Source organism: Pristiophorus japonicus, chromosome 7 (genome assembly GCF_044704955.1).
Source record: "Pristiophorus japonicus isolate sPriJap1 chromosome 7, sPriJap1.hap1, whole genome shotgun sequence".
Classification (NCBI taxonomy): Eukaryota; Metazoa; Chordata; class Chondrichthyes; family Pristiophoridae; genus Pristiophorus; species Pristiophorus japonicus.
In genome coordinates this window covers 167,301,048-167,327,904 of record NC_091983.1, presented here as the reverse complement: position 1 = coordinate 167,327,904, position 26,857 = coordinate 167,301,048, and the positions used below count along the sequence as shown (strand labels likewise).

General features: G+C 42.2%; 2 protein-coding genes across 3 annotated transcripts in view; one reads left to right on the top strand and one right to left on the bottom strand.

The window, feature by feature from the left end:
- The window catches only part of rps12 (ribosomal protein S12), a 383,736-nt gene that overhangs the window by 3,249 nt on the left and 353,630 nt on the right, over positions 1 to 26,857 (top strand). The gene's annotated exons all lie outside the window — the stretch shown is intronic.
- Positions 1 to 26,857, bottom strand: part of mdn1 (midasin AAA ATPase 1) — a 215,109-nt gene that overhangs the window by 139,362 nt on the left and 48,890 nt on the right. For both annotated transcript variants that reach the window (XM_070885519.1, XM_070885520.1), the window contains exons 13-29: positions 26,717 to 26,829; positions 23,677 to 23,825; positions 22,290 to 22,350; positions 20,060 to 20,271; positions 18,612 to 18,715; positions 17,144 to 17,288; positions 15,931 to 16,027; positions 12,760 to 12,873; positions 11,168 to 11,315; positions 10,633 to 10,743; positions 9,815 to 9,966; positions 8,934 to 9,112; positions 6,041 to 6,249; positions 5,421 to 5,567; positions 5,056 to 5,197; positions 3,345 to 3,479; positions 2,642 to 2,780 (exon numbers count right to left, since the gene is read on the bottom strand). In XM_070885519.1, coding sequence (XP_070741620.1) covers positions 2,642 to 2,780; positions 3,345 to 3,479; positions 5,056 to 5,197; positions 5,421 to 5,567; positions 6,041 to 6,249; positions 8,934 to 9,112; positions 9,815 to 9,966; positions 10,633 to 10,743; positions 11,168 to 11,315; positions 12,760 to 12,873; positions 15,931 to 16,027; positions 17,144 to 17,288; positions 18,612 to 18,715; positions 20,060 to 20,271; positions 22,290 to 22,350; positions 23,677 to 23,825; positions 26,717 to 26,829 — 2,357 coding nt within the window. The remainder of the gene's footprint in view (positions 1 to 2,641; positions 2,781 to 3,344; positions 3,480 to 5,055; positions 5,198 to 5,420; positions 5,568 to 6,040; positions 6,250 to 8,933; positions 9,113 to 9,814; positions 9,967 to 10,632; positions 10,744 to 11,167; positions 11,316 to 12,759; positions 12,874 to 15,930; positions 16,028 to 17,143; positions 17,289 to 18,611; positions 18,716 to 20,059; positions 20,272 to 22,289; positions 22,351 to 23,676; positions 23,826 to 26,716; positions 26,830 to 26,857) is intronic.

Genomic DNA, 26,857 nt, shown 5'->3' with positions numbered 1-26,857 from the left:
ATACTGAATAACAAGTTAAATGCAAAATGAGGAGAAAAAATACTTGTAGAATGCGCAATGTCAGGGGTGGGGAGCGGAGTTGTTTGAAGTAAATTTATGGCCTAGTGTTGAAACAATGTGGAGAAGAACCTAAAAAGCGAACAGAATGCAAGGTTTTATTACACACTGGTCAGACCTCACTTTGTGCAGTATTAAAAAGCAGTTGTGTAGTGCCTTTGCTGTAGAAGAATACCTCAAATTACATTACAGAAGTCGAAAGCAACACAGTCCTTGAAGAGTTAGGCGAGGCGATTGAAAACTTGTTGGAAGAAATATGTTTTGAGAAGGCTTTTAAAAGCAGACAGGAAGTTCTATAGGTGGCTGAAGCCCCCACCAACAATAGAGAAGCAGGAGAGGGAATGCCAGAGAGAGGACTGGTTGGCACAGGAAACACGAGGCTGGAAACGGATTCAGATGTAGGGTGGGCAAGGCAGTAGAAGAGTATCTAAGTGAGGATTTTAAATTTGATGTGTTTGGGGATTTGGGGGCACGGGACAGGATTTGGGTGTCAATGGGTTATTTATAATTCCACTGTTACAGGTGGCCCCATTGTCACGCCGAAGTACCACACCTTACTCCTCAAAGTGTCACTAGTCAATTTCCACAGCACGGGAGCGCAGTCAAGCACACTCCTGGAGGCTCCCAGGGTGCACTCAAGGCTCGGCCCTCAATCCAGGAGTAGCTACTTCAATTGACAGCTAGGAGCTCTTTAAAGACAGCTAGTCCTTGATTTGCTTTAGTGATTGACAGCTTAGTGAGCAGACTTCATCTCAGACTTCAATGTGGGAGTTTGAGAGAAACAGAAGTAAATGCAGTGACCATGTTTGTAATTTGCAGTTACCACGGTGAGGCTGGCTAGTTTAAAGCCCCTTGCCAACCTGACCAGCAACAATCTGGCTATTCTGAGGTTATAGCAAATAAACACGTGGTCAGAGAATCTATTTACAGAAAAGGCAAGTTTGGTCTGTTACTTTATAACAAGAACTACAGGGAAAATATATTTCATGGTGAAAATGATGCATGTGTTAGACAAATGAACAGTACAAGTAAAACCATGTGTTAATTTAAGCCAGTGTCGCGTTTCAGTAAGAGTGCTTATTCATTCTGCCACCCACAAAAACATGAAGTCATGTAGCAGCATGCGACTATCAAGGAGCTGGTGTAGAGCAACAGCGCTCAGTTATGATCCCGGATCATGCCTTTGTTTTACCTGGATATTGGGAGGAACATGTACACTCAAGAGCATTGGGAATGAGGTTGGTTTACAAAAGTGACCTGGAATGCTGAATCGGAAAAGACATCTAGCACAAATTCCTCAAATTGATGACATAGGGTGACAAGAAAGCAGAGCATTGAGACAATTTAGTCTACACATGATTCTTTAATCTTGTTTTTTTTTTTAAATTCTTCATTGAAACTTATGGAATTCTTTTTTTTTTAAAAATGGGATGTAGGCTATATGGATTTTCAAAATGCATTTAATAAAGTATCACATAAAATAGGCTCAAGGAAATGGTAAAGAGGAAATTTCTGACTGGAAAGTCGAGGCGAGTGGCGTTTCACTCAGTCTGTGTTGGGGCCACTCTTACTTACAATATACACAATTGATCTGGACTTGGCAATGGAGGGAAAACTTTGCTGAAGACACCACAATTGAAGGGCATGGCAAATGGTGACCAGGATTGTGAAAGATTGCAGGAGGACATGGATAGGCCAAGAGGATGAGCAGATCAGTGGCAGATGCAGCTCAATGTAGAAAATCGTGAAAGAATACATTTCGGAAGCAAGACGAAGAGGAAGTACACATTACATAATAAGATTTTAAATGGGGTAGAAAGAACTTGCATACAATTCAGAAGTGGCAGTGCGAATAGAGAAGTCCATTAAAAGAAATACGCCTATCCAAATCGTTGGTTTTGTATCTAAAGGCATGGAATGCACAAACACCTGGAATACTGTATGCAGTTTTGAGCAGTCCATTATAGCAAAGATATGAAAGTAATAGGGAAGGTGTAGCTAGAATTCACTGGGATTTCAGAGATGAAAGGTTACTTTTGCGACTTTGTAAATGAGTGAAACAACCAAGTAACGTGGCTATGCTTTCAAGTTGGCTATGTATTAAATGGCGAGGAATTAAATCCTGATAGCTACTCACTGTAATGCATTTTAATACTGAACGGTCAATGTCTGGTTACAGTAAAAGGTGGGCATGATGAATTGGCCAATAATTAATCTAACCAGGGGAAAAATGCTGCAGTAAAGTATAATTTTACTTAAAGCATATATAGCATTACAAACTGCCAGCAGTGATAAATGCATTGGCAAGCTGAATCAGTACAAAACCAGAGCTGAGCTGTATGATGGTGCTATGCCTGAATTGCAAAATGAATCACTCGATACATACATTTACATTCTGCTCCAATTACCCCAACCAATGTAATTTTATTTCACTTTGTTTTTATACGAGTGTTGCTTGAAATTCAGAATACTTGATGTTAAATTCCTCTGGGGTTTCATTACTTCACCTTAGACTCACGATGGCAGAAATACTTCCACAGACTTGTGGAGATCTGAGAATTTAATTCAAATTGCTGATAATTACCCAGTTTCTCCAACAAGGAGCACAGCTTCTCCAAATTGCAAAGCTTGTCCCACCAGAATTGCCAACTTCCGCATCCCATATGTCCACACAACATGGCGAAAGTCATCAGACATGGCTGACTGCAGACTTGACCACTGACCTGCACAGTGGGACACAAAGTGAAATAAGGTAATAAGTTAGTGTTCAAAAGTTAAAATAAAAACAGAAAATGCTGGAAATACTCAACAGGTCAGGCAGCATCTGTGGAGAGAGAAAGAGAGTTATTGTTTCAGATTAACTCGGTTTCTCTCTCCACAGATGCTGCCTGACCTGCTGAGTATTTCCAGCATTTTCTGTTTTTAAATCTTTTGTATGAGAGTTTAAAAGTTGTTGCTTTGCTCAATCATGTCAAGCAGTAACTACGTTAAAGCACAATTTACTAATATAGGAATGAATACCCACTAAGTTATGGATGGAAAAGTGATTCAGAAAATGTCTTCAACTACACAAAATGATGGCAAGATCAGAAGCTCAGGTGAGAAACTATAGGTGAAGGGCCTACTGCCAGGGCTGTGGAGCACTGGTGAGCCGACACACGAAGCTGCCAGTCCAGCTAACGGTCAAATACCAATAGGTTTTTAAAAATAAGCAATCAGTCTGAACCAGCGCAATTTAGTGTACATCATTTAAGGCGATCACTCAAGTATTTTCTGTCAATACTTACTCAATTTTTTCTCAAGATTTTCTTTTGAGAATATAACTTCCGGAACTAGTCTCTTTTTAAATTCTTTTTCAAGGATACGGCGAATGACAGCTACTTCTTCTTCTTTTCTCACACGGCCGGCCAAGAGCATAAAAGCTGCCAGAACAATTTAAAATTAAGAACAGTGCAACATCATCCATTATTTAATGCAACCACGCAATCATGATTGCTTCAATCAAGCAGAGCTTAAAAAAACAGCATGGTTGACACTACAAAAACACTTTGGGGGCGAAATTGCCCCATTTTGAGAGGCCCGTTAGCACCTCCGGGGGGGGGGGGGGTGCTAATGGGGCACAAGACACCTTCACCCCGGGAAAGTGCCCGTGAGTTTGTGGCGGCGCTGGCATACCAGCACCACGCCCCACAGGTAGTACCCCGGGGCCGTCGCGCGACTGCCGAGGACATTGGTATGCGCAGCGACCCCTCAGTGCCACGCGCCAACCTCTGTGCCCCGTAGGAGAAAGGCTGCCGCTCGCGGAGTGCAAGTTAAAGGGGAGGTCGCCAGCGCCCCGCGAACTTCGCTTATTTGCCGACTCTCTGGTTGGCAGCCTACCTGTTTTTCTTTCTGGTCCGGGCCGCCATCGTGCAGCCCAGCACTCAGTTTTGGGTGTCGGGCTGCAGGCCTTTAAGCGAAGGGGAGGGGCATTGAAACACGTCAGAGCTATGCGGAGCATCTACGTAGTGCTGCACAACTCACCCAGTTAGCACTGCTGGAACCTAACGGAAGTGGAGCGTGCGAGATTGCACTCTACTTCCTTTGAGGGGCAGCGAGCCCATTTCAGCCCTGGGGCGGGACTTCTGCGCCGGGCACAAGAAATCCCGCCCCAAGCGGGCTACCGCCCCCAATTAGGTCGCAGGGCAATTTCACCCCCTTTATATCAACATAGCTTTGTTTACACATGCAAAACAATTTTTCCTCTTTCAAAACAAAATACTGATACTTTGCCTCGCTTAGAGTTTTGTGCGCGCACAGGGAGTTGATGTCGCTGTCGACACCAGCTCATGCCCTGGGTGAGCAGGATGGAGCTTCTGATGTAAAATACAAGTTGTTGCAATATTATTCTCCATCCAACTTCAGCAACTTGAAACAATTACCACTGATCTGTAATGGTAATTGTACTTCAGGCAAACTCCAAGCAGCAACATTTTGCAAAACAGGCTGGTGATATTTGGTCCCCTGGCTTCATGGTAATGGTAGGCTAAGGGATAGGCCAGGCCACGAGGTTACAGATTGTAGTGGAATACAATTCTGTTGCTGCTCACGTCTCTGAATCATTAGTTCAGGCCTTTGAATTACTCGTCAAGTAACATAACCACTATGTTACCGTTCCCTGGGGAAAAAAGGAGCAAAGACAAACACCATCACACGGAGGATGGCAAGGTAAGTTGGAGCTTTAACAGAGCGGTAGGAAGCATCCACATCTGTGATTTTCCCTAACTGTATTCCCCACCTCAGTCACATCATCATGGGAAGACAAGTAAAGGTCAGATGTTTCTCCAAAGGAAAGAAAATGAAGGTCAAATCACCTTGGGTCATTCATCCCTATTACTGTAAGCATACAGATACTTTTCAAGACTATTCCTTGGACAAGGAAGCTACGTAGCACTGAATGACCTCAAGAGGGAAAAAAAGTGAAATAAAAATAAAAAAGGAACTCGCAAAGAATCTCACCATCAGTGGCGATATGCCTAATCCAGTCGTAAGTTTGCACAGTTTGATCAGCCAACCTGTAGCGTTCAGCCCATCGAAATAGTTCTCTCAGGGTAATGAAGCCATGTTTTCCAGCAAAAACACTCGATCCTCTACGATATGACTGTTTTAAGAAACAGGTGTTAAAATACCATGAACAATAAACTTCTCGCAGCCTTCAGCTTGATTCAGGCTGAAAGCTGCATCATTTACTTCCTGCTTTAGGAGGCCATTAAGACTTTAAAAATAATTGTGGAACATTTTTTATTACAGGGGATTATTCTTTAATTACAGAAAACCCTTTCAAAAAGCAACAGATTAAAAAGAAACATTGCTTCCTGAAATACCTGAAGATCCAGCATAACTTTAACCAGCCTTTTACAATACGATGGAGGCAAACAGCATCTCTTGTGAAGGATAATTTCTAATTCACCACTTGGAAGCTCATCAAAATGCAGCTCCACAAAACGGTTCCTGAAAGCTCTCGACAACACCTGGAAATAGGATTTAAAGTCAGAGTTAGAAAAGGTAATTAAAAAAATATATAAATAAAATAAATCCTACACTAGTCTATCAGCCTGGAGCCAAATGCAGACCCAACGACTACAGGACTGGTGGAGGATACAACCCTATATTACCCAACACTTCCTTAACTCACATCATAATGCATAGCTGACATTTTTGGAGTCATGAACAAATCTGTAGACATGAGTTATATAAAAAAAAAATAGAACAAATAAAAGAATCATGATACGATGTCAGAGTCAATGACATCCTGCTTTGCACAGCTGGAGGAATGCAACGGATTCTGCTTTTCAAATAAAGCAAAAAATTCAGGAACAATTCAGAAGTATGTACAAAGCTCCAATTAAAACAAGCATTCACATTGTCCATCTGGGACACTCCCAACCCATGGCCCACCTCTCCCACCCTGCAAATAAGAAAACCAAATCAGATAAACACAGACCTTTCTGCCTCCATATAGTCCAGGAGGGTTCTGGGTTGCAAAAAGCATGAATCTTGGGTGTGCTTTTACGACCTCCTGGGTCTCCGTTATGAAGAGCTCGCGATTGTCATCAAGCAGTCGATTAAGCGCTTCCAAAACATCAGTGGGGGCTAAATTCAATTCATCCAGGATAATCCAGTGGCCCTTTCGCATGGCATTAATAAGCACACCTATATAATAATGAAAAATAAAGGCACTTTGGTCACAAATAGGAAATTTCAGTTTTAACTACTGATATTTATTCCAACAAAAGCCATTTATTATAAAACATGGCCCCGAAAAAAACTGCCCACAGAGATCTCTGTGGCGAGAAGTTTGCCTTTTTCGACCTTCAATTAATTTCAGGGTCTTGTAATGGGTATGTCTAGTGTGACGCTGCTGTGACATCAACAAGCTGTCTAAGCAGCCAATCACATTGCAGAATTCTCAAGACAAGAAACCAGGAAATGAGAAGCTGCTTTTATCCGGACTTTATTCTGGAACTCCCTGCCTAAACCTCTCCACTTCTCTACCTCTTTTTCCTCCTTCAAGACGCTCCTTAAAACCTACCTCTTCAACCAAACTTTGAGTCACGTGCACTAACTTCTACTTATGCGGCTCGGTGTCAAATTGTTTTGTCGCATAACACTCCCGTGAAGTGCCGAGGGATGTTTCACTATGTTAAAAGGCACTATATAAATACAAGTTGTTGTTCATTTAAAACGATGAGAGCAAAAAATAAAGATCGGGACTCTCACATGGGGATAAGATGGAAGCGGAAATATCATGAACACATTTTTTTTTAATTTGTAATTTTTAAATCATAATGGAGAAATTCGACACTCTAAATATAAATTTAGTTTTTCAAGGCTAGAAAATTTGTTTACCAGTCAATATGCTGTTAAAACCCCTGTTATACCTATTCTAACAAGGTTTAACATTTAATTGGGTATTTAACAGCCCAAGTTTTCCTCAGTTTCACGGATTACATTGATTGCCGGTTATGGCCGGGGAGGGTGGAGAGCTGAGGTGAGGGGGCGGAGGGAGGGAGGGCGGGGGGAGTTCCACAGTGCAGCCAGTGTTGGAGCAGTCAATGACTGACCACAACTTCAGAATTTCATGTTTAGTTGCACATTCGCTAAACCCTGAAGTTGCAGTCAGTTTAAGAGCTGTAATGAACGTGAACACTGGTAGTTTGCCGTCATTACCCACCGCAAAATCTGGGTCAATGTTCCAGATGATACTGTAATGAGACACGTACAACACCGTACATAGAATGGTAGAATATAGGCTTTGGAACCAGTGGGTAAGGATTGTGCAGTACAGGTACCACAGGTTTTAGTTCAAAAATGCCACTGAGATCCGATCCAAGTCACAGGACGTCATAGTAACGTGGCTCGCTCTTGTTCCGGCAGAAAGCCTATTTTAAAGGCTGCTCAAAAATAGCAGCAGGCAGTCCTCAGGTGAGAAAATGCCAGCAAGTCATTTGTGGCAATTTTGGTCTCACTGCTGCCCCATTCTCCGCTGAAATATGGAGCGATGGAGACACAAAAATCACTCCCAATGCCTGGAAGAGTGGTGGATGCAGAAACCCTCACCACTTGAGATGGTTGGATGGGCACTTAAAGTGCAGCAACCTGCAGGGTTACGGACCTAGAGCTGGTAATTAGGATTAGACTGGATGACTTTTTGTTCGACGGAGCAGAAGTAAATGGCAAGCACTGCAAGGAATAAAATACGGTGAGGATGATCTCCTGGACTAGTTTCGATCGCCTGGATGCGTCAGAGCTGAATTTTCCCAGATTTTTTCTCCCTAAATTGGCTTGGGTTTTTAATCTGGTTTTTGCCTCTCCCAGGGGATCACATGGCTCCGGTTGGGGTGGAGCGTAGAATGTTTTAGTATAAGGGGTGTCGCAGTTGTGGTGAGGCAGACTGGTTGGGCTGGGTGCTCTTTGCCTTTCCGTCATTGTTCATAGGTTTATATGTAACCTTTAGGGCGGCTGACCAAGGGCCATGTGGCTCCTTGGCGGCCGGCGCGGACACGATGGGCTGAAATGGCCTCCTTCTGCGCTGTAAGTTTCTATGTTTCTAGGGCTAATATTACAGTGCATCAGATGAATCACAAGTCAGCTTTTTTGAAGCCTGAACAAAAGCTACTGGTCAGTTCAAAACGATTTAATCTCATTGAAAACTATCAATTGCTGGAGCATTGGACCAGGTAGTAGCATAACCATGTACTGTCTGGGAGTCATACTGGGCTGTCAAGTTCAACATTAAAAACTGCAGCACACTGAAGTAGAAAGCACGAGAGGAGCACTGGAGAGAAAAAGGACAGAGAAAGGGGGAGAAACAAATTAGAGACAGTAAAAAGCTAATGAAAGACATTTTTGTAATTATTAAATGGGTGTCTATTTAATCTGTAACTGAAAACCTCACCTGATTTGAGCTAAACCCAACATTCTAACCTCCAACAATAAATTAATTTTCAAGCCATACAGAACGGAACGGTTCCAGGTTGGTTAGGTACTAGGAAGGGAAGCCAGGGAGGGGCAAAGATAAAGACAAAGTAAAGACTCCCATTCCTGATTGCTATCCAATTGAGCAGCTATTCTATACCACTTGTTGTCATACAGCCTCTTGGCTGCCAGAGTCCACGGAATCAGATGCACCCTTCAAAAGGAAGCGGGGGGTTAATTGGTCACAATAATTAACCAAGTTGTGTCTGTGCAGTGAAAGTATCCAGACTGCAAACATCAGTATTGTGCAAGTAGACCCACACCACAAATTCAGCAAGTATTAGTCAAGCTCAGCTATGGAAAGATTGTGAACTACGTTATATTATTTTTATCTCAAAAGAAAAAACAATTGTACAAACCTTCCTTAAATACCAGTTTTCCTGTTTCATCGGACGCATAGCAGCCAATATATTCCTGAATGTCTGTGTGTTCGTGATTATTGATCCGTACGCAATAGTTTCCAGTCGCAGATGCCAACCAGCTGATCAGACTGGTTTTACCAACCGACGTCTCTCCTTGAATAAGCACTGGATGAATCCTTTAAGTGAAACGTCAGAGGTTGTATTGTAAATAAAAACATTGGTGAAGTAGTGACATTTGACTATTCTTCAGCAATTAACAAAAATAAAATAAAAATGACAAATCAGTATGAACTACAGTTGGTTGAACATACAAAGTACCCAGCATGCTCATTTTCCAAAGAAAATGGTAAAATATTGAATATCTGTTAGTGTTTCAAGGTTAGGTGGTAAGTATCATGTCGAAGAATGGGTAATGGAGGAGCGAGAAAGCCACAAAATTTGGGATGCCAATAGGAACTAGAAACCTGTTCTGTAGCATTTAAAAAATATATATGAATGATTTATCTGTTAAAAAGGAATATTAAAACCACCTGTTTTTCATACTCAGCAGGAAATAGGCATTATTTTAACACTTGGACTTGGTGTGTCAAATTGGCTCAGTTGGTAAGACACACACCAATGAATCAGAAGGTTGTGGGTTCAAGCCTCACTCCAGGACTTGAACACATACTCTTGGGTACGGAGGTAGGGCTGCACTTTCAAAGTGTTAAGCCAGGATCCCATCTGACTGCTCCATTGGCTCAGGATTACTATTCTAGGTTGCCAAGTACATATCCCCTCTGTCCCCAAAAGTGTGTGTGTGGGCGCGTGCGTGCGTCAACTTATTCAAACCGAAGATCCTCAATTCATTTAGTAGACTGAAAATTACAGATTCCTACCCTGCGGCAACTACTCTGACTAGATCCCTTAGGTTAAGTTTGACAGAGGGCGTGAGAATATAGAACTTGTCAATTGCAGGGTCCTTATCTCCTGTTGCAATCCAGTAGCCTTCAATCTGTACTGACCGTCCTCCTTTTGGTTCTGGGATGGGCTGAAATATTAAAGAAAAAATGGAGTTACCGTTTACCAGTTTTCAAATCCAGTATTTCTCCTTATTCAGAAACGGGGAGTTGATTTCACCATTTTACCCAAATGCAACTGCACACTAAAAATCTGAAATACTGCAACAGTACATTGCTCATTTCTTCACCAAGATGGCTGGGATAGTGCTTATCCAGTCACTACTCAAAACGTAGATTGTAATGTGATATCCTGAAGCTTCCACTCGAGTGCAGGGATACGGTACTTAGCGCTTATGTGGCTCCAGTCCCACACCAACGTGGTTGACATAACTGTCCTCCGAAGTAGCCAAGCAAGCCTCTCAGTTACATCACATTGCTAAACTGCCTTCTCAGGGCAACTAGGGATGGGTAATAACGCCGGCGACACACACATCAAGAATTCATTAAAAATATTAGCTGGAGATCAAATTAAGCTTATTTTAAGTTCTGCCTTAATCACTTCAAGTTATTAAATTGATTAGATTCCAGACTGCTCATTTTATATCATTTTTGGAAACAGTTCATTTTCATTACATGATGCTATTTCTACAACTAATTACTATAAAATAAGCCCTCATCCCAGATTGGTTTAGAAATATATGATCATTAGTACTTCAGAACGCAGAACATTCACCGGCAAAATGAGAGCGAGATACCTGCTGGAGAACAGCCTTGGCATTGGTGCCAACAATATGACGACAGATCAATTTCTCAACGATCGGGTGAGATATGCGATCCAGTTGAGTGAGGAAACTCATACAGAAACCCTGTAAAATTTGAAAATTATTTTAGATATGCAACTCAAGTTCCTGGTCTGTAGTTAATTAGGAATTTTAAACAAATATAAAGTGGGAATGGGAGTGAGGAGAGTAAATAAACAAGAGCAAATTGCATAGGATTTATTGTACTCTCCCCTACACTTAATTCCAGCTTTTAAACCTTTAAATGTAGGAACTGCAATACATTTGCAGTATGGTTCAAGCTCCTCTGCTAATTATAAACAGTGTTTCTATGAGGGCAAAAAGCACCTCTTAATAAGAAGTGCACATTTTGGGAGCCAAATAAAACACTACAGGTGCAGTATATACATCATAATGGTTACCTACATGATGGGTGTAATAAAACATTCTTAATTATGTGTAGTAACATTTATTGTAACTAAGTCGGACAATGTTGAGATTCATCATTTACCTCATATAATGAGCGTTGAATGCTGTTGCACGAGTTCAATGCTGCAAACCTAAGAGCGCGACAGAGAGTCCGAAGGCTGTAGTGGGGCCTGTGGCCTGTACCATCCATTAACTTGACATCTGCCTCCTTACGCACAGACAAGTAAAACCTAACAAAAAATGACACGTTTTCAGAGGAAGATGCGAATACAGATGCACAATAAAGAACTACTATCCCTGATGGGTCCCTGCAATATGCTGTTGGACTCCAAATATTTATAATAACATGATCTGAGAGACAATATGCAGTGAAAGGGAATAAATTGACTAAACCAGAACAATCTCCACCCTTGGAGCATTCAGCCTTCAAATGGGCAAGTCATTTTACACCAAGGGAAATGCAAGAATAAAAGATGAATTCGCTCAGTGCTCCAGTTGGAAGCATTTTAACAAACTGACAGCTGCTCTAGAGGAAGAGAGCCATGTAAAAGAATGTGAAGAAAAGCATGTTAAAGGCTAGAATCCAGTCAATTCTCCATATAGTAATGACAGACCTATCCGGTTGTCTGGGGTGGGTGGGGGTGTCCTGTTTTATAAATCCAGGCTCGGGATTAACACCCATGTGGGTGTACTGGTTGACCATGCATTGTCTCTAGAATCCCTTTTTTGACCGTGTACCTCTTTGACCACTTGATTACTAATGTTGTTATTGGTGCTGGCTTATAAAATGCTGGCCAGCATGAACAGCACAGCAAGACATCAAGCAAGCAGTCAACGAGGTCCCCTCACCATGGATAGCTGAGCCTCAGCATTTGTTTAACAATCACAACATTGCACTGTAGCAACAGGCCCATGGTCCAGTTTGCCACAGGACTCAACAGTGCCAAGAGCTGAACCTTGAAGCAGCGGAGGCAGATGCTTTAGGAACACAATCGAGTCAGGATGGCTTAGTAGAAATGTGGAGAAACGAGTTCATCAACAGTAAAATGAGGAGAGTAGCCAGTGCAGCAGCAGAATCGGGAGAAGATTGTAATGAAAATGGCGAGTATTGTACAGCAGAAGATGGAATGCATCTCAGCTGTGAAAAGATGACCAAGGTGGTGGGAAGTGCAGGAGACCAGAAAGGAAGAACAAGGCATAACTTTGGCCACTTGATTCGGATAACTGAATATAATGAAGTTGATAGTGATCATATCAAGATCTCAAAAGATGACAACACACAAAGTGAATAAAATAAACCTCCATGTAGCTTCCTGAAAAATTAAAAGGTTGTATAGTTTTGTTACAAGTTTTGAATAAAAGCATCGAAAGTCATTACACATTCAAACCCAAGGGCCAAGCAGGGAATTAAAAAGCTATGGCAAATGAACCAAAGTTCAGTGGTGAATGTAGAGTGTGACTTTAACACCGCAATTTATTGCACCCGACATGAAGTGACAGCTGCAATAAAATCTGACCCATGGAATGTAGTCAAACTATCTCCTCCCCCCACAAAACTAATTTTATCAATAGGAAGTGTTTAAAATTATCTCCATTGATAACATTTATTGCAACCACCGTCTTTCTTTCAGAGATTTCAAAATCTAGATGCCAGAATCACCAAGTTATTCTTACTCAATGATCCCTTGAATTGTTTTCTTGCTGACATTTAATCCCTTTAGATAATCGGAGATGAGGATTCGGAGATCTCCTTCAACTTCTAGTTCCTCCACGTACAGTTCTGTAAACCTGCCAATAGAAACCAGTAAAAATATCAGCACAAAGACAACTTCAATTTTTACTCAATCAGTTGAGGATAACTAAAATGAGGGTTGACAGTGAAACTGACAACATGAGCGCAGCCTACAGACAAGATATGTCCAAATAAATTTAAGGCAAGTATTAAACATTGTTAAGTCAAGATAAATCTTTAAAATTATTATTATTAATCAGAGAATTGGTAAATGGCAGACAAATTGTTCATACCAGTCATCACAAATGACCTGCGGACAAATTTCAGATCGAGTTATTTCCATTCAGAACTCTAACCTGCAGAATTCAGTGAAGCATGTACGCTTACAGAACATGTGAAGCAGGTGCCTTTGAACCTCCACCCAAAGAAATGAGCGAACTATTAGATCATTTTTTAAAAATTAGTTGCACAAATAGAGGAGTGGGGTGGATACACTGGGGTGGAACTGGGACCGTGACTCTAACTTCTGGTTGTTCTGTTTGAAATCCAAGTGTCACTTTGTTTCTTGGAGATTAAGCAGGCGAAATTGCCCCTTTGGGAAAGGCCTGTTATAACAGGACAGTAATTTTTTATCACCCGGGCTCAGCGGCCAGAGCGCACCCCTCCCCCCGAGAATTGGCATCTGCGGGCGAAAATGTGTCGGCACTGCGGCCCGTACTTTTTGCCCCAGGCGGAGGTGCACACGGCGATGACGTAATCGTTGTGATGCATCTGTGTCGCACCCCACTACCGCCCCCGCGGAGGTCATTTCTGCCTCCAATGCCATCCCGCAACCTTTTCTCTTTCTAAGTGCCCAATTTAGCAAGATTTAGCAGCCCATCTCGCCGGGTGCAAAATCTTCACTTAATTCAAATTGTACGACCCAATTTAGCCCCCTAAATACGTTAAGCTCAATATTATTCAGAACCTATCATTTTTATATTTAGAAGTTGAAAATTTTCCAGTGCCATCAACATTTGGATTTCCTCCTCCAGGCTTTCGTGTATTGGAGAAAAAAATAAATACGAGAAAGAATGTGCAAAGCCCATGTTACTACTCGTCGATGGAGGGCCATTTCTAAGGAGCCAGGTTTTTTTGATAGATGCGCTTATTTGTACTGCAAAAATGGCCATCATACTCCACCCATTTTGTCTATGATTGGTCCCCTTGGAGGATAAGCCACACCCTGAAGTTTCACAGGAATGTATAACTGGAATCACCCTTCCCAAGGTCTCACTGACTGAAAATTGTAACTCGATGCACTTTGACTTCCTGAAGCGACAGAGGACAGAGCTCCCCAGAAGACAACAAGGGCGAACCAAAGTGCCTTACCCCAGTCCAAGTACATCCTTCCCCCTCGCCTCCACCGCCCCCAACCCCCACTCCACCATAGATGGGGCAGGCATTGTGTACGGATTGTTAACAGGTTTATTGGGTATAAAGTGAATAGTGAGTTTGTACTGTATTTATTTTGACAGAACACATGTCTGTCAAAATAAGTACAGTACAAACAGTTACACTGTTTTTAGATACTGTTCAGTTTTGGCTAGCTTTCTAGGTTGGCAGGCATGTATTCTTATTGGATGTGAAAACAAATAGACTGAAAGGGAACATGATTAACATATTTTAAATGAATGGATCAAATAAGGCTAATTAATTTAGATTTATTTTATAAACCCAAAGCTTTGTGGACAAGGCCTAGTTAAATATGACTCAAATGCAGACTTCAGAATCAGGCAAGGAGAAAGAAAGTGAGAGACTATTTGGTTAAAGGAACAAGCAGCACTAGATCTAAATACAAAAAGGAACAGTTGTCTAAGTGTCAGCTTGACTTGGCTGGTAGCACTGGTTTGCACACAAAAGCTCATTAGAATATATGGAGAGGTTGTATACTTGCTTTGGAGGCAGTTCAGAGAAGGTTCACTAGGTTGATTCCGGAGATGAGGGGGTTGACTTATAAGGAAAGGTCGAGTAGGTTGGGTCTCTACTCATTGGAGTTCAGAAGAATGAGAGGTGATCTTATAGAAATGTATAAAATTATGAGGGGGTTTGACAAGGTGGATGCAGAGAGGATGTTTCCACTGATGGGGGAGACTAGAACGAGAGGGCATAATCTTAGAATAAGGAGCTGCCCGTTTAAAACAAAGATGAGGAGAAATTTCTTCTGAGGTTGTGAATCTGTGGAATTCAGTGCCTCAGAGAGCAGTGGAAGCTGGGATACTGAATAAATTTAAGATTGAAATAGACGGTTTCTTAAATCGATAAGGGGATAAAGGGGTTATGGGGAGTGGGCGGGGAAGTGGAACTGAGTCCATGATCAGATCAGCCATGATCTTATTGAATGGCGGAGCAGGCTCGAGGGGCCGTATGGCCGACTCCTGTTCCTATTTCTTATGTTATGTTCAAGCGCCATTGGAGCATATATTCTAAGCTGACACTTCAGTGCAGTGGTGAAGGAGTGCTGCATTACAAAAGGTGCCTTCTTTTAGTGGGGCAATACACTGAGGTGTCATTTGCCATTCTAAGGTGAGCATGAAAGATCCCATGGCACCAATTGATGATGACCAAAGAATGCTTCCAATTTGCTGGAGAGAAACCACCATGCAAGCATACAATCCCAAGATATGCTGGCTAAACGGCTCCTCATTCCACAAAGCTGTTTCTTTCACAAAACCCCCTGGTGCCTCGCCCCGACTGGTATACAATGACCTCATGAGAATTTGGTGGCACAAAGGAAGCAAGCGGCAATGATCCCAAATCAGGGAACGTGCCAAATACAGCAGCTTTGCAACAGGCTGTGCCCAGTGTCTTAACTTGTAAAAGGACTTGGTGGACTGAAGACTGCCTTTAGGTTGCAATTTGTGAGCGTCCATGGTTTCAGAGTGCCTCTTGTATATTTTACCATGCATGTTATTATGCTCTCTCAACGAGTGTCTGTTAAGTGTGTACTACTCAAATTGCAATTTGCTGCTACGCAACTGAAATAAATTGCAAACCACTTTGTAGAACTAAAATTTGTAGGCCCTTCTTTGAGAGGTGCCGAGGGGAAGAGAGACAGAAGGAGTTTTAGTTACCGGTTCCTTATGCCTGGTGGCAAGTTTTTCTTTCCCACATCTGTTGCTGGATTCATGCAGGCAAACAAGCGAAACTCTGGGTCACGGTGTATGGGCTCTGACAGGATAAACCAAGTTAGTAATGTGCATTGCAAAAATAATGAACAATTACGTGCAGAATGAGAGCATTTTGCTTGCATAATTATCAAGTGGCTGTCCCAAACACAAATTACTCCATTTCCCAAATCTCGAACCACCAGGGTTTCTGCCAACTATCTGCTGTAAACATGCTATACTAAACTTCTGAAACAAGTCATGGATAAATGGCAAGATGTGAGTTCCAACCTATAAAATTCCACTCAATCCGGTTCACTATCTCAAACACACGTTTCAGGGAGATGCAAAGTGCTTCCTGTAAAAAAGGAGGATCAGACAGTTTAACAAGCCACCGACCACCTTGCTGCGCATCTTCCACAAGTTAAAGTAGCCCAGGCAGAGATCTGGAAGGCGATCTCCTCCCTATCTAGATATGGCATGAGAAAATAAAGTATAGGGGGAAAAAAACTACCATTTCTCCCCAAATGATTAACATAGAAATTAGGTGCAGGAGCAGGCCATTCGTGCCTGCACCGCCATTCAATAAGATCATGGCTGATCATTCACCTCAGTACCCCTTTCCTGCTTTCTCTCCATACCCCTTGATCGCTTTGGCCGTAAGGGCCATATCCAACTCCCTTTTGAATATATCTAACAAACTGGCCTCAACAATTCTCTGCAGTAGGGAATTCCACAGGTTAACCACTCTCTGAGTGAAGAAGTTTCTCCTCATCTCGGTCCTAAATGGCCTACCCCTTATTCTTAGGCTGTGACCCCTGGTTCTGGACTTCCCCAACATTGGGAACATTCTTCCTGCATCTAACCTGTCCAGTCCCGTCAGAATTTTATATGTTTCTATGAGATCCCCTCTCATTCTTCTAAACTCCAGTGGCTACAAGCCCAGTCTCTCCTCATATGTCAATCCTGCCATCCCAGGAATCAATCTGCTGCCAGGTGACCACATTTTACTTGGCATGCCTGTTGGGTGTGTTGGTGGCAGCAGTAGCGTTTTGACACCCATCGGAAAGGAAGAAAAGCAACAGAAGTGGAAAACCAACCTGGAAGCCTCAAGTTTTGTAGAACAAAAGAAATGTTACTTTAGAGATAATGTTGGATATGAGGCAATAATTTCTTGTACCTGTATCTCCTCGGTCGAGCAGCACGAGAGAGCTTGTATTCCCTTCCAATAGTCCACTCAGGCATTCCAGCGTCTCTGCTGACGCCAAGTTGATCTCATCCAACAAGATCCACTCCCCTTTCTTCACAGCCTGTGCTAAAGTACCCTAAAAAAAATTTTTTTATTATATTGTCAAAAGATTGACTGAGCCAGAAACATTTCTCTGGTCTGCACAGAGTGGCTAATTTCAGTTGGGTGGCAATATTGTGCTACAGTTAGGTTCAGGGCCTTTAGCTTAGGGATAAGAAAAATCAATGAGGTTCCCAATCCTGATTACTATTGGGCGATCGTTGTTGGAAAGTGCGTGTGTGGATGTTCAATGAAAGCAGCATAATGTTCAGCTGTGCTACTTTTCTTGTGTCGTCCCCCCCGCCACTCCACCACAGCCAGGCTCACATACAGGTGCAGTGTCCAGAATCCAGAACCCTCAGGATCGAGGCCGTTCCGGATTTTCGATCGTCTTTCTGACATCATGAATCCGGAAACACACAAGCCCAGGAACGTCGGAAGTGGGGTGGGGCGGGGGAGCTGTTGGGGCCTGCCGGCCCTGTCGCAGAGATGTTCAGGCGGGCCGGCGAGGAGGCCCCGAGGTCAGGGCAGCGGCGGCGAGGCCAGAGGTCAGGCAGTGGCAGGACACCGAGGTTGGCAGGGTCCAGATTCCGGAACATTTTACGGATTCTGGACGACCCTGCCACCCATCAGTCCGGAGTCCAGATTCCGGAACATTCTGGAACTCTGGATTTTCTACACTGCACCTGTATAATTAAAAGTGGCTGGGGGTAAAATTTTAATACAGTAAAAGATTGTTCCCGTTGGCCAATGAATGTACTAACGCCAAAGGCAAATTAGAAAAATGTTGTACATTAGAATATTAACAAGTACCTATTGTGGCCAACCATAATGCTTCAGATGTAATTTAAACAGAAGAAATACTAAAAAAAGGGCACGGAGAAAGAGCAGGGAAATGTAATTAGAGTAGATTGCTCCCGAAGAATGAGCCAGCTTTACACTCAGGGCAGAAACAGAAACTGTGTGCTCGCGGCATCTAGACAGTAACTTCACCATTGATTGCTCAGTGGCTTTCACTGGCACTCTGCTGACTTGTACATTAGGCTGATTATTATAACTTGGGAGAGGGCCATTCCCATACTTAGTCACATATACAATCAGGAATATTACAGAAAAACAATTACAATCAGGAAGCCCTGAATTTTTGATCAAAAGTCAAGGATGATAATTACAATACAATGGGCCAGAATTTACTATAATATATCTGGCTTCAATATTTTGAAAACAAGCAATATAGTTTCCACAATCTTAACAGTACTGATGAAGAACTTTGCAACAAGCCACTATTGCAAGACCCTCTTCTAGAATCACTCCAAGTGCTGGGTGGCAAACTGAGACATCAATCACTCTCGCACCTTACCTCCACAAAGGCAAATACCAGTGTCGATTCAGTCAGTTTCATTTGTTGCTGAGCCTGACTCAGACGAAGACCAAGTAATTCCCATTTCTCTCTCAGCCAGGCTTCTAAAATAAAATACAAGTGCGATTGTTTAAAAAAAAAATGGAAGAAAAATTTGCAGAAAATAATTCAGATAGTCAGCTTCTTCAGATGTGAATTATGCAGTAATCAAAAAAAACCACCGTTTGCTGCCCTTAGAACATCAGCTTTTATACAAAAACAAAATACGTTTCAGATACAAGACTCCAAATTTTACTGTCAAACTATGGTCCAGATTATGCTGAAAGAAATAACGGTATCTGAGTGACATTCACAGTTATTAATGTGCAATCAGCCAGCAAAAGATACACAACGAACTGCAGGTCGCCACAAGTTGCTGGCTGGTTTGCATTGCTCCACAGTCAGCTTTGCAAAAACTGCATCTCGCTCTTCACCTCCCCGTGATTTTCATAAAGTTACTGCATTTGCACATTAATTGTGGCACAGGAAGTTATGTCTAATAATCAACAGTGCAAGTACTATGTTGACAACATTAATGACTTTTCAATTTTCCTTGCCCAGGAAGTGAACAATTAAAAAAGTGTGGCGACACATTCCTTCAGGTAGTGAATTATTGGAGATTTTTTTTTTTAAATGTCAAATTAAACAAATGTTTCTTACTTTTCCTTTCTGCCTCTTTTCTCAATCCAAACTCTTCTCCATTTCTCACTATACCCAATTTGACATTGAATTCACCCACCTCCCCCTCAGTCCTTCCTGTTTATTTCTCAATCATTTAGCCTCATTAAGGAGATAGACTGTTGGTCCCATTGTTCACCAAGGTCCCAGATGCCCCTCTGCCCTCACTGCACCATTATCAGCTTGCACTGCCAGCAAATTTGTGGGCAAAATTATTTAGAACCTAAACGTGCACAAACTAACAGCACATTCCAGCAAAATCTGGGTCTATATGTAGTTACAAAAAAAAATTCAGATGTTAAGTTGTTTCGCCACTGCCATTTTGAAACACATGCACAGTATAGCTAACTTTGTACAGTACGACAATCCTCGCACTCCATAAAAAAAAAGTGAACTTAATTTCAATGACAAATCATGCGTGCATCTGTCATGACAAAATAAGCCACGTTTTTAGGGTCAATTTTGCTGACAATTGAGACAAGTTTCCAGTGTACAATTGTTACACAAAAATTATTATGGCATTAGAGAATGTGGATTACAATGGAACAGGACATTTGGGAGAAGGCATTGTGTGTTTTTCCATCCATTATTACTTCACAGCTTTAAAATGGCCATTTGCTAGAAGCAGCAATGGACAACTGTACTTCTCAAAATCGATTCCCTTTCTCAACCTTTCTCACCACAGAAATCTAATGCATAAATGCAACAAACGCATTTTTAAAAAGTCTTACTCTCTTCGTTAGATTTCAGTTCCTTATTGATGGCGGTTTTGTAGACGTGTAGCATCAGTCGGAGTAAATCTTGCCAGCGCTTCTGTTTGCAGCATGTTTGGATATGGCCCAAAAAAGTCGTGTTTTGCTTCCGAGAGTAGGTCTGAATGAAAAGCTCTTCAAATGTTTCTCGCAAAGGCAGCATAATAAGTCTACGGTCTATAGGCTTGTACCTGAACAGAAACAAGTACAAATCCCACAGGTTAGTTAAAATCAAAACTAATGCCATATTCATCATCATTGGCAGTCCCTCGGAATCGAGCAAGACTTGCTACCACTCCTAAAGGGAGTTCTTTGTTGGCTGAACAGTCCAACACAAGAGCCACAGACCCGGTCACATGTGGGACAGATATTAGTCGGGGGAAGGGGGGGGGGGGGGGAGGGAAGAAAGAGGGCGGTGGCACGGATTTACCACACGCTCCTTCCGCTGCCTGCACCTGACCTCTTCACGCTCGCAGCGTTGAGATTCGAAGAGCTCAACACCCTCCCGGATGTACTTTCTCCACCTGGGGCGGTCTTCGGCCAGGGTCTCCCAGGTGTCAGTGGTGATGTCGCACTTCACCAGGGAGGCTTTGAGGGTACTTAGAGTAACTGATGCTGCATCTTACTTTAAAAAGTGATCGGTTTCGGAGATTTAAAATCAGAGGAATGCCGGTTCTCAAGATGATCAAAAACTATGATCGAAAGAAAAGAAACCCTTCTGTTCAAGTACTTTCTGAACTTAATAGTAGCGTCATCCCCCTGAGGGAACTCATATACCCAGAGTGGAGAACTTCACCAGGGAGTTTGGCGTGCAAGTACTGAAAGTCAAATTTAGACTGCTGACTAACGCTACCTGAAGTAAAGGTACCCTTCTATGGGGCACCTACGTTGGTTTATTTTACTTTCATCCCTCCCTCACTGGTCTCTTTCTGTGGCACGTGCCACCTACTCCCATGAGAATGGGTCAAAAGTGAAACCTTCTCTTGAAAGAATGCTGATGTTACTCTTGGCATTGCCACCAGGAAGTGCACCAATTTTATCCATGTGCTCATTTTTCCTCTTATTATGGTATACCCTGTATTTAAAGTATACCCCGAACCTAATAGTTAAAGACAGTGGGCTTATTTATTAAAGGGGCATAGTGGTTATGTTATTGGACTAGTAATCCAGAGGCCTGGACAAATAGATGAGTGTTCAAATCCTACCTTGGCCACTGGGGGATTTGAATTCAGTTAATTAAACAAATCTGGAATTTTAAAACCCATGTGGTTCAGTAATGTCCTTTAGGGAAGGAAATCCACCGTCCTTACCCGGTCTGGCCTATATGTGACTCCAGCCCACAATGTGGTTGACTCTTAACTGCCCTCTAAAATGGCCTAGCAAGCAACTCCATTGTACAAAGACCGCTACAACAAAGTCAGCACTGTGGGAGTATCTGCTGCAGTTCAAGTCGGCGGCTCACCACCACCTTCTGAAGGACAATAAATGCTGGCCATGCCAGAGACACACCCACATCCTGTGAATGAATTGAAAAAAAATTAAATCCTAAATCGTTAAATGTCCATTTATAGTTTGCTACTGTAATTGTGGCACGCTCCTCTTTTTCACACTAGATGTTCTTTGGCATATTTAGGGCTGAGCAACACAAGGGGGGGGGAACCTGGGGTTTGAATGGTGAAGCACGGGTTGATTCCTGGGTTCCAACGTCAATGAGGAGGAGAGGCAGGGCCTGGCCCAGACAGCAGTGAGAGAGGGATGTCAGGTCTGGCAGCATTGGTTTGTGGCTTTCTAAGGGTTCTCTCTAACAATTGAACTTGGTGTTTTATAATTGTTTCCGAGATAGTTGCGTGCATCTCCGTCACAAGAAAATGTAAACATTTTAATTACTCATAGCGAAACACAGATAGCAATGCAAAGAATCTGAGAGATTCAATTAGGACGTAATTAGTTAACTACCCATTGAGAGTACAAGGCCCGACAAAGTACAGATTCCAAATTTTGAAATATTGCATTTTTAATCAGCTATCCATCATCTCTCAGGTTGGTCATTAGTAATTTAAATTAGATTTTTTTTTGGAACTGCAAGGAAATGAGCCACCAAATAACAAATAAGGACAAGAAATCGCTATGTATGCACTCAGCTAATAGTTCAGCTACCAGCGTCTTTCCATTAGAATCCTCAAGACAGCCCCTCAAATGCAACACTCACCCTCCAAGCAAGTCTGCGGCATCGCTCTGTTGGTTCATATTTACCACCCTTAGTTTGTGGCCTGAAATGACAAAATACACCAGAATACTGAACACAAGAACAGAACTGCCCAAGGTCATCATTAAGCACACACCTAAATTGACAGTTTACATGTATTTGCCAAAATGTTGCTACATAGGAAACTTCACCCATGGTTTGTTGCCAAGAAATAAATTCAAAACGAGTTAGCTAATAATTAGAAAATCATCCAAATATTCTGCTTGTGCTTTAAATTTGTATATTATAATTGATAGACAATGTTGGCCTTGAACAAAAACCCAAAACAAGGTGAACAAACAGGAGGCACATTAATCCAAGGTTATTTTTTGGGCTGGTGGGAAGTTGAACTGTATAGAACATACTTCTGAAATAAGTTATGAGAAGTCTGTACTTAGCTGGGTGCTGAAGTGGGGAACGCTGAACTTTTGTGTTCACCCGTTCTGTTGCATTTGGCTCTCTAGAATTGGAATGGTTGTAAATGCAATCATGCTTTATACAGCAAGATGCTACAAATGTTGTATGTCAGTTCATGAAGGAAGACAAACAAATGTGATTTTTTTTTTGTTAAAATTTTAGCAGACACTATAATTGGTGGCATTCTCTTTTTTTAAAAAAAAACACTTTCCATTGAGCACAGACCAGAAGTCAAACACGATGCCTTCATCAGCTAATTTATGAGCCTTCCACAGAGTATCTCTTTCGCTACAGGTACTTGGCTTTCCCACTATATCATCTGAGGAAGGATGTTCTTGCTATTGAGGGAGTGCAGCAAAGGTCCACCAGACCGATTCCTGGGGTGACTGGACTGACATGAGGAGAGACTGGATCAACTGGGCCTGTATTCACTGGAATTTAGAAGGATAAGAGGGGATCTCATAGAAACATAAAATTCTGATGGGACTGGACAGGTTAGATACAGGAAGAATGTTCCCGAAGTTGGGGAAGTCCAGAACCAGGGGACACAGTCTAAGGATAAGGGGTAAGCCATTTAGAACCGAGATGAGGAGAAACTTCTTCACTCAGAGTTGTTAACCTATGGAATTCCCTACCGCAGAGAGTTGTTGATGCCAGTTCATTGGATATATTCAAGGGAGAGTTAGATATGGCCCTTACGGCTAAAGGGATCAAGGGGTATGGTGAGAAAGCAGGAAAGGGGTACGGAGAGAAAGCAGGAAAGGGGTACTGAGGTGAATGATCAGCCATGATCTTATTGAATGGTGGTGCAGGCTCGAAGGGCCAAATGGCCTACTCCTGCACCTATTTTCTATGTTTCTTTCATCATAAGAAATATTTAACCTTATTCCACATAGTAAGATGAAGTGCATTCAACAGACATTGTTCCACCAACCTGTAACTCTGGCAAGGTACTGGACAGTAGAGGTTTTTCCAGTGCCTGTTTCACCAACCAATAGGACAGGCTCCTCTTTACTCAGACAAACAGCCAGCTGCTCCAGGAGCAGAGAGGAGGGTCGCGTGGCTGAAAAGGTCTGCGTTTCCCTTAAAAAAAAGTACAACAATTTCCGTCACGCAAAATAAAAAACAAAGCATCCTCGTTAAAAATGCTCATTAGCAAAGTATTAAGTAAATGGGGATCAATTACAATGCAGAGATATGGTCTTGTGATTGTAGATTGGTGACTGAAAATTACACTAAACATTTGAAAACTCAAGTCAAATACCTCACAGTCACCGATGGGCACATTGGAATGGCTATTCATGAAGATCAAACTATTCAGAAAAATCGTGACTGATGGTAAAAACATACAATCCATTTACTCCTGAACAAGTTCACAATACTAATCCAAGTCATGCTTGCTTAATCGAAGTACCAGGGCAGTAACTAACAGCTTAAAAAGCATTTCAAATACACAAAGTAGCAATAACCTCTGCTATGCTACCCAATGTGAACTGGATCTGGCCCCAGACCCCTCATCAAATGGTGATTTGCTGCCGACCATGCAAATTTGCTTTGATCTATCTGTATCTCTCCGATGGCTTTAGACAACTGAATTGGGACCAGACAGAAATATGCTTTCAGAAATTTAAATACTTATCAACTCTATCAGGGCTGTTTAGCAAACCTATATGATGTTTGTATTTGAATTGAATGGATGTGTCACAAGAAAACTGACCAATTTCCTGTGACAAACTTCTTTAATCCCACATGTGCAGCGACAAAGACATTTGCCACAGTTAGCCACCATTATAAAATCAGCAAAAGTAGCAGATTGCAAACCCACTTAACAAGTGGTATGTATGTCTTTGTTTTTAGTTCTCCCGCTACTAACCCCACACACAAAATACTATAAGCCAGCACCAGAGGCAAGATAATCAGTTTTAAAATAGTGTTGGTGGAGGGAAGAATATCGAGCAGGAGAACTAACTACTCTTTGGAAAGAAGCCACTGTTAATATCCACCTCCACCATCAGAACAGGTCAACGGCATCGCATTTTTTAGAAAGGATGGAGCAATTTATGACTGGTAGTGCCACCCAGTGGTCAAATTGTGCAATTGCAAAATGACGTTTATAGAGGCAGTTTCCATTAGAGATTTTGACAACTTGTATTTATATAGCTCCTTTAACATAGTAAAACATCCCAAGGCGCTTCACAGGAGCGTTAGTGAACCAAATTTGACTCCGAGCCAATATACAAGGTGATATTCGCACACCTAACAAAAAGATTGGTCAAAGAGGCAATTTTTATAGAGTATCTTAAAAAAGAAAGGCAGAGAGGCTTAGGGAAGGAATTCCAGAGCTCAAGGCCAAGACAGCTGAAGGCACAGCAACCAATAGTGGAGCGATTAAAATCGGGGATGTACAAAAAGCCAGAATTGGAGGAGTGCAGAGATCTTGACGGCTTGCAGGGCTGGAGAGATAGGGAAGAGCGAGGCCATGGAAGGATTTGAAATCAAGGATAGGAATTTTTTTACATTTTTTTTTATAAACGAGGCATTGCCAGATCAGGAGCCAAGTTAGGTCAGTGAGCACAGGGATGATGGGTGAATGGGACTTGGTGTGGGTTAGGATACAGGCAGCAGAATTTTGGATGACCTCAAGTTTACATAGTTTAGAATGTGGGAGGCCGGTCAGGAGAGCATTGGAATAGTCGAGTCTAGAGATAACAAAGGCATGGATGAGGGTTGCAGCAGCGGATGAAACATACAAGATTCTGAGGGAGCTAGACAGAGTAGTGCAAAGAGGATGTTTCCCCTCATGGGGGAATCTAGAACTAGGGGCTACAGTTTCAGAATAAGGGGTCACCCATTTGAAACGGAAATGAGGAGGAATTTCTTCTCTCAGAGGGTCGTGAATCTTTGGAATTCTCTACCCCAGAGAGCTGTGGAGGCTGGGTCTTTGAATATATTTAAGGTGGATATAGACAGATTTCTGAACGATAAGGGAGTCAAGGGTTATGGGGAGCGGGCAGGGAAGTAGAGTTGAGGCCAAGATCAAATCAGCCATGATATTAAATGGCAGAGGAGGCTTGAGGTGCCAGGTAGCCTCCTCCTGCTCCTATTTCTTATGTTTTTGAGCTGAGGCAGGGTCGGAGTCGAGCAATGTTACAGATATGGAAGTAGGAGGTCTTGGTGATGGAGAAGATGTGGGGGTCAGAAGCTAATCTCAGGGTCAAAAAGGACACCAAGGTTGCAAAAGGTCTGATTCAGCCTCAGGCAGTGGCCAGGGATAGGGATGTAATTGGTGGTGTGCAAACACAGTTTGTGACAGGGACTTAAGACAACGGCTTTGATCTTCCAAATATTCCCATAGGAATTTATAATGGAAAAGGTTGACAAATGTATGACATTGGGAAGTAAAATTTTGCGCAGAGAAAGTGCCCTCCCTGCTGCTGAGTTTTTGCTCCACTGCCTCAGTCTCATCTTCAGGGACTACTACATTAAAACATTCTACTTTTTCCCAGATGGCCCAAATGCCATAAAACACGACCAAACAGACCCCGCAAGGGTGAGGTAACTAAGATTTTTTTTAAATTATCGAAACACTGACTCTTGCTTGGCAGTTTCTGCATCAAATCACATTATTTTTTCCCCAAATTCCCAGCCTCCTCAAGTCTTTTAGCACCATTACAATACTAATATAATAAATAGAATAATGAGGAGGAAATTTTAAAAGTGGCACAATATTAAATTGCAATGTTTCTTAGCATCCTGAGAGAATCCAGAAGGTAATTCCTAAAACATCAGTTTAAAATAAATCCCCATGGTCATAAAAACAGAACTTAGTTTGTTCAGTCATGGCAAGCCAGTAGCCTTGATCTTTTCAAATCATTTATTTATTGGCGTGATATTGGTGATTATAGTAATTGAGCGTCATTAAAACCAACCGTTAAATCACTAATTGAGATATTCAATTTAAAAACTGCACTTACAATTGCAGCAGGATGACATCACTACTTCTTCGAGGCAGGACAGTGCGTCCAACAGTCACTTCCACCTCACTGAACCCAACAGCGGGTTTATACAACTGACAGAAGTACTCTGCCTGCAACACAAGTAACATTGAATCATCG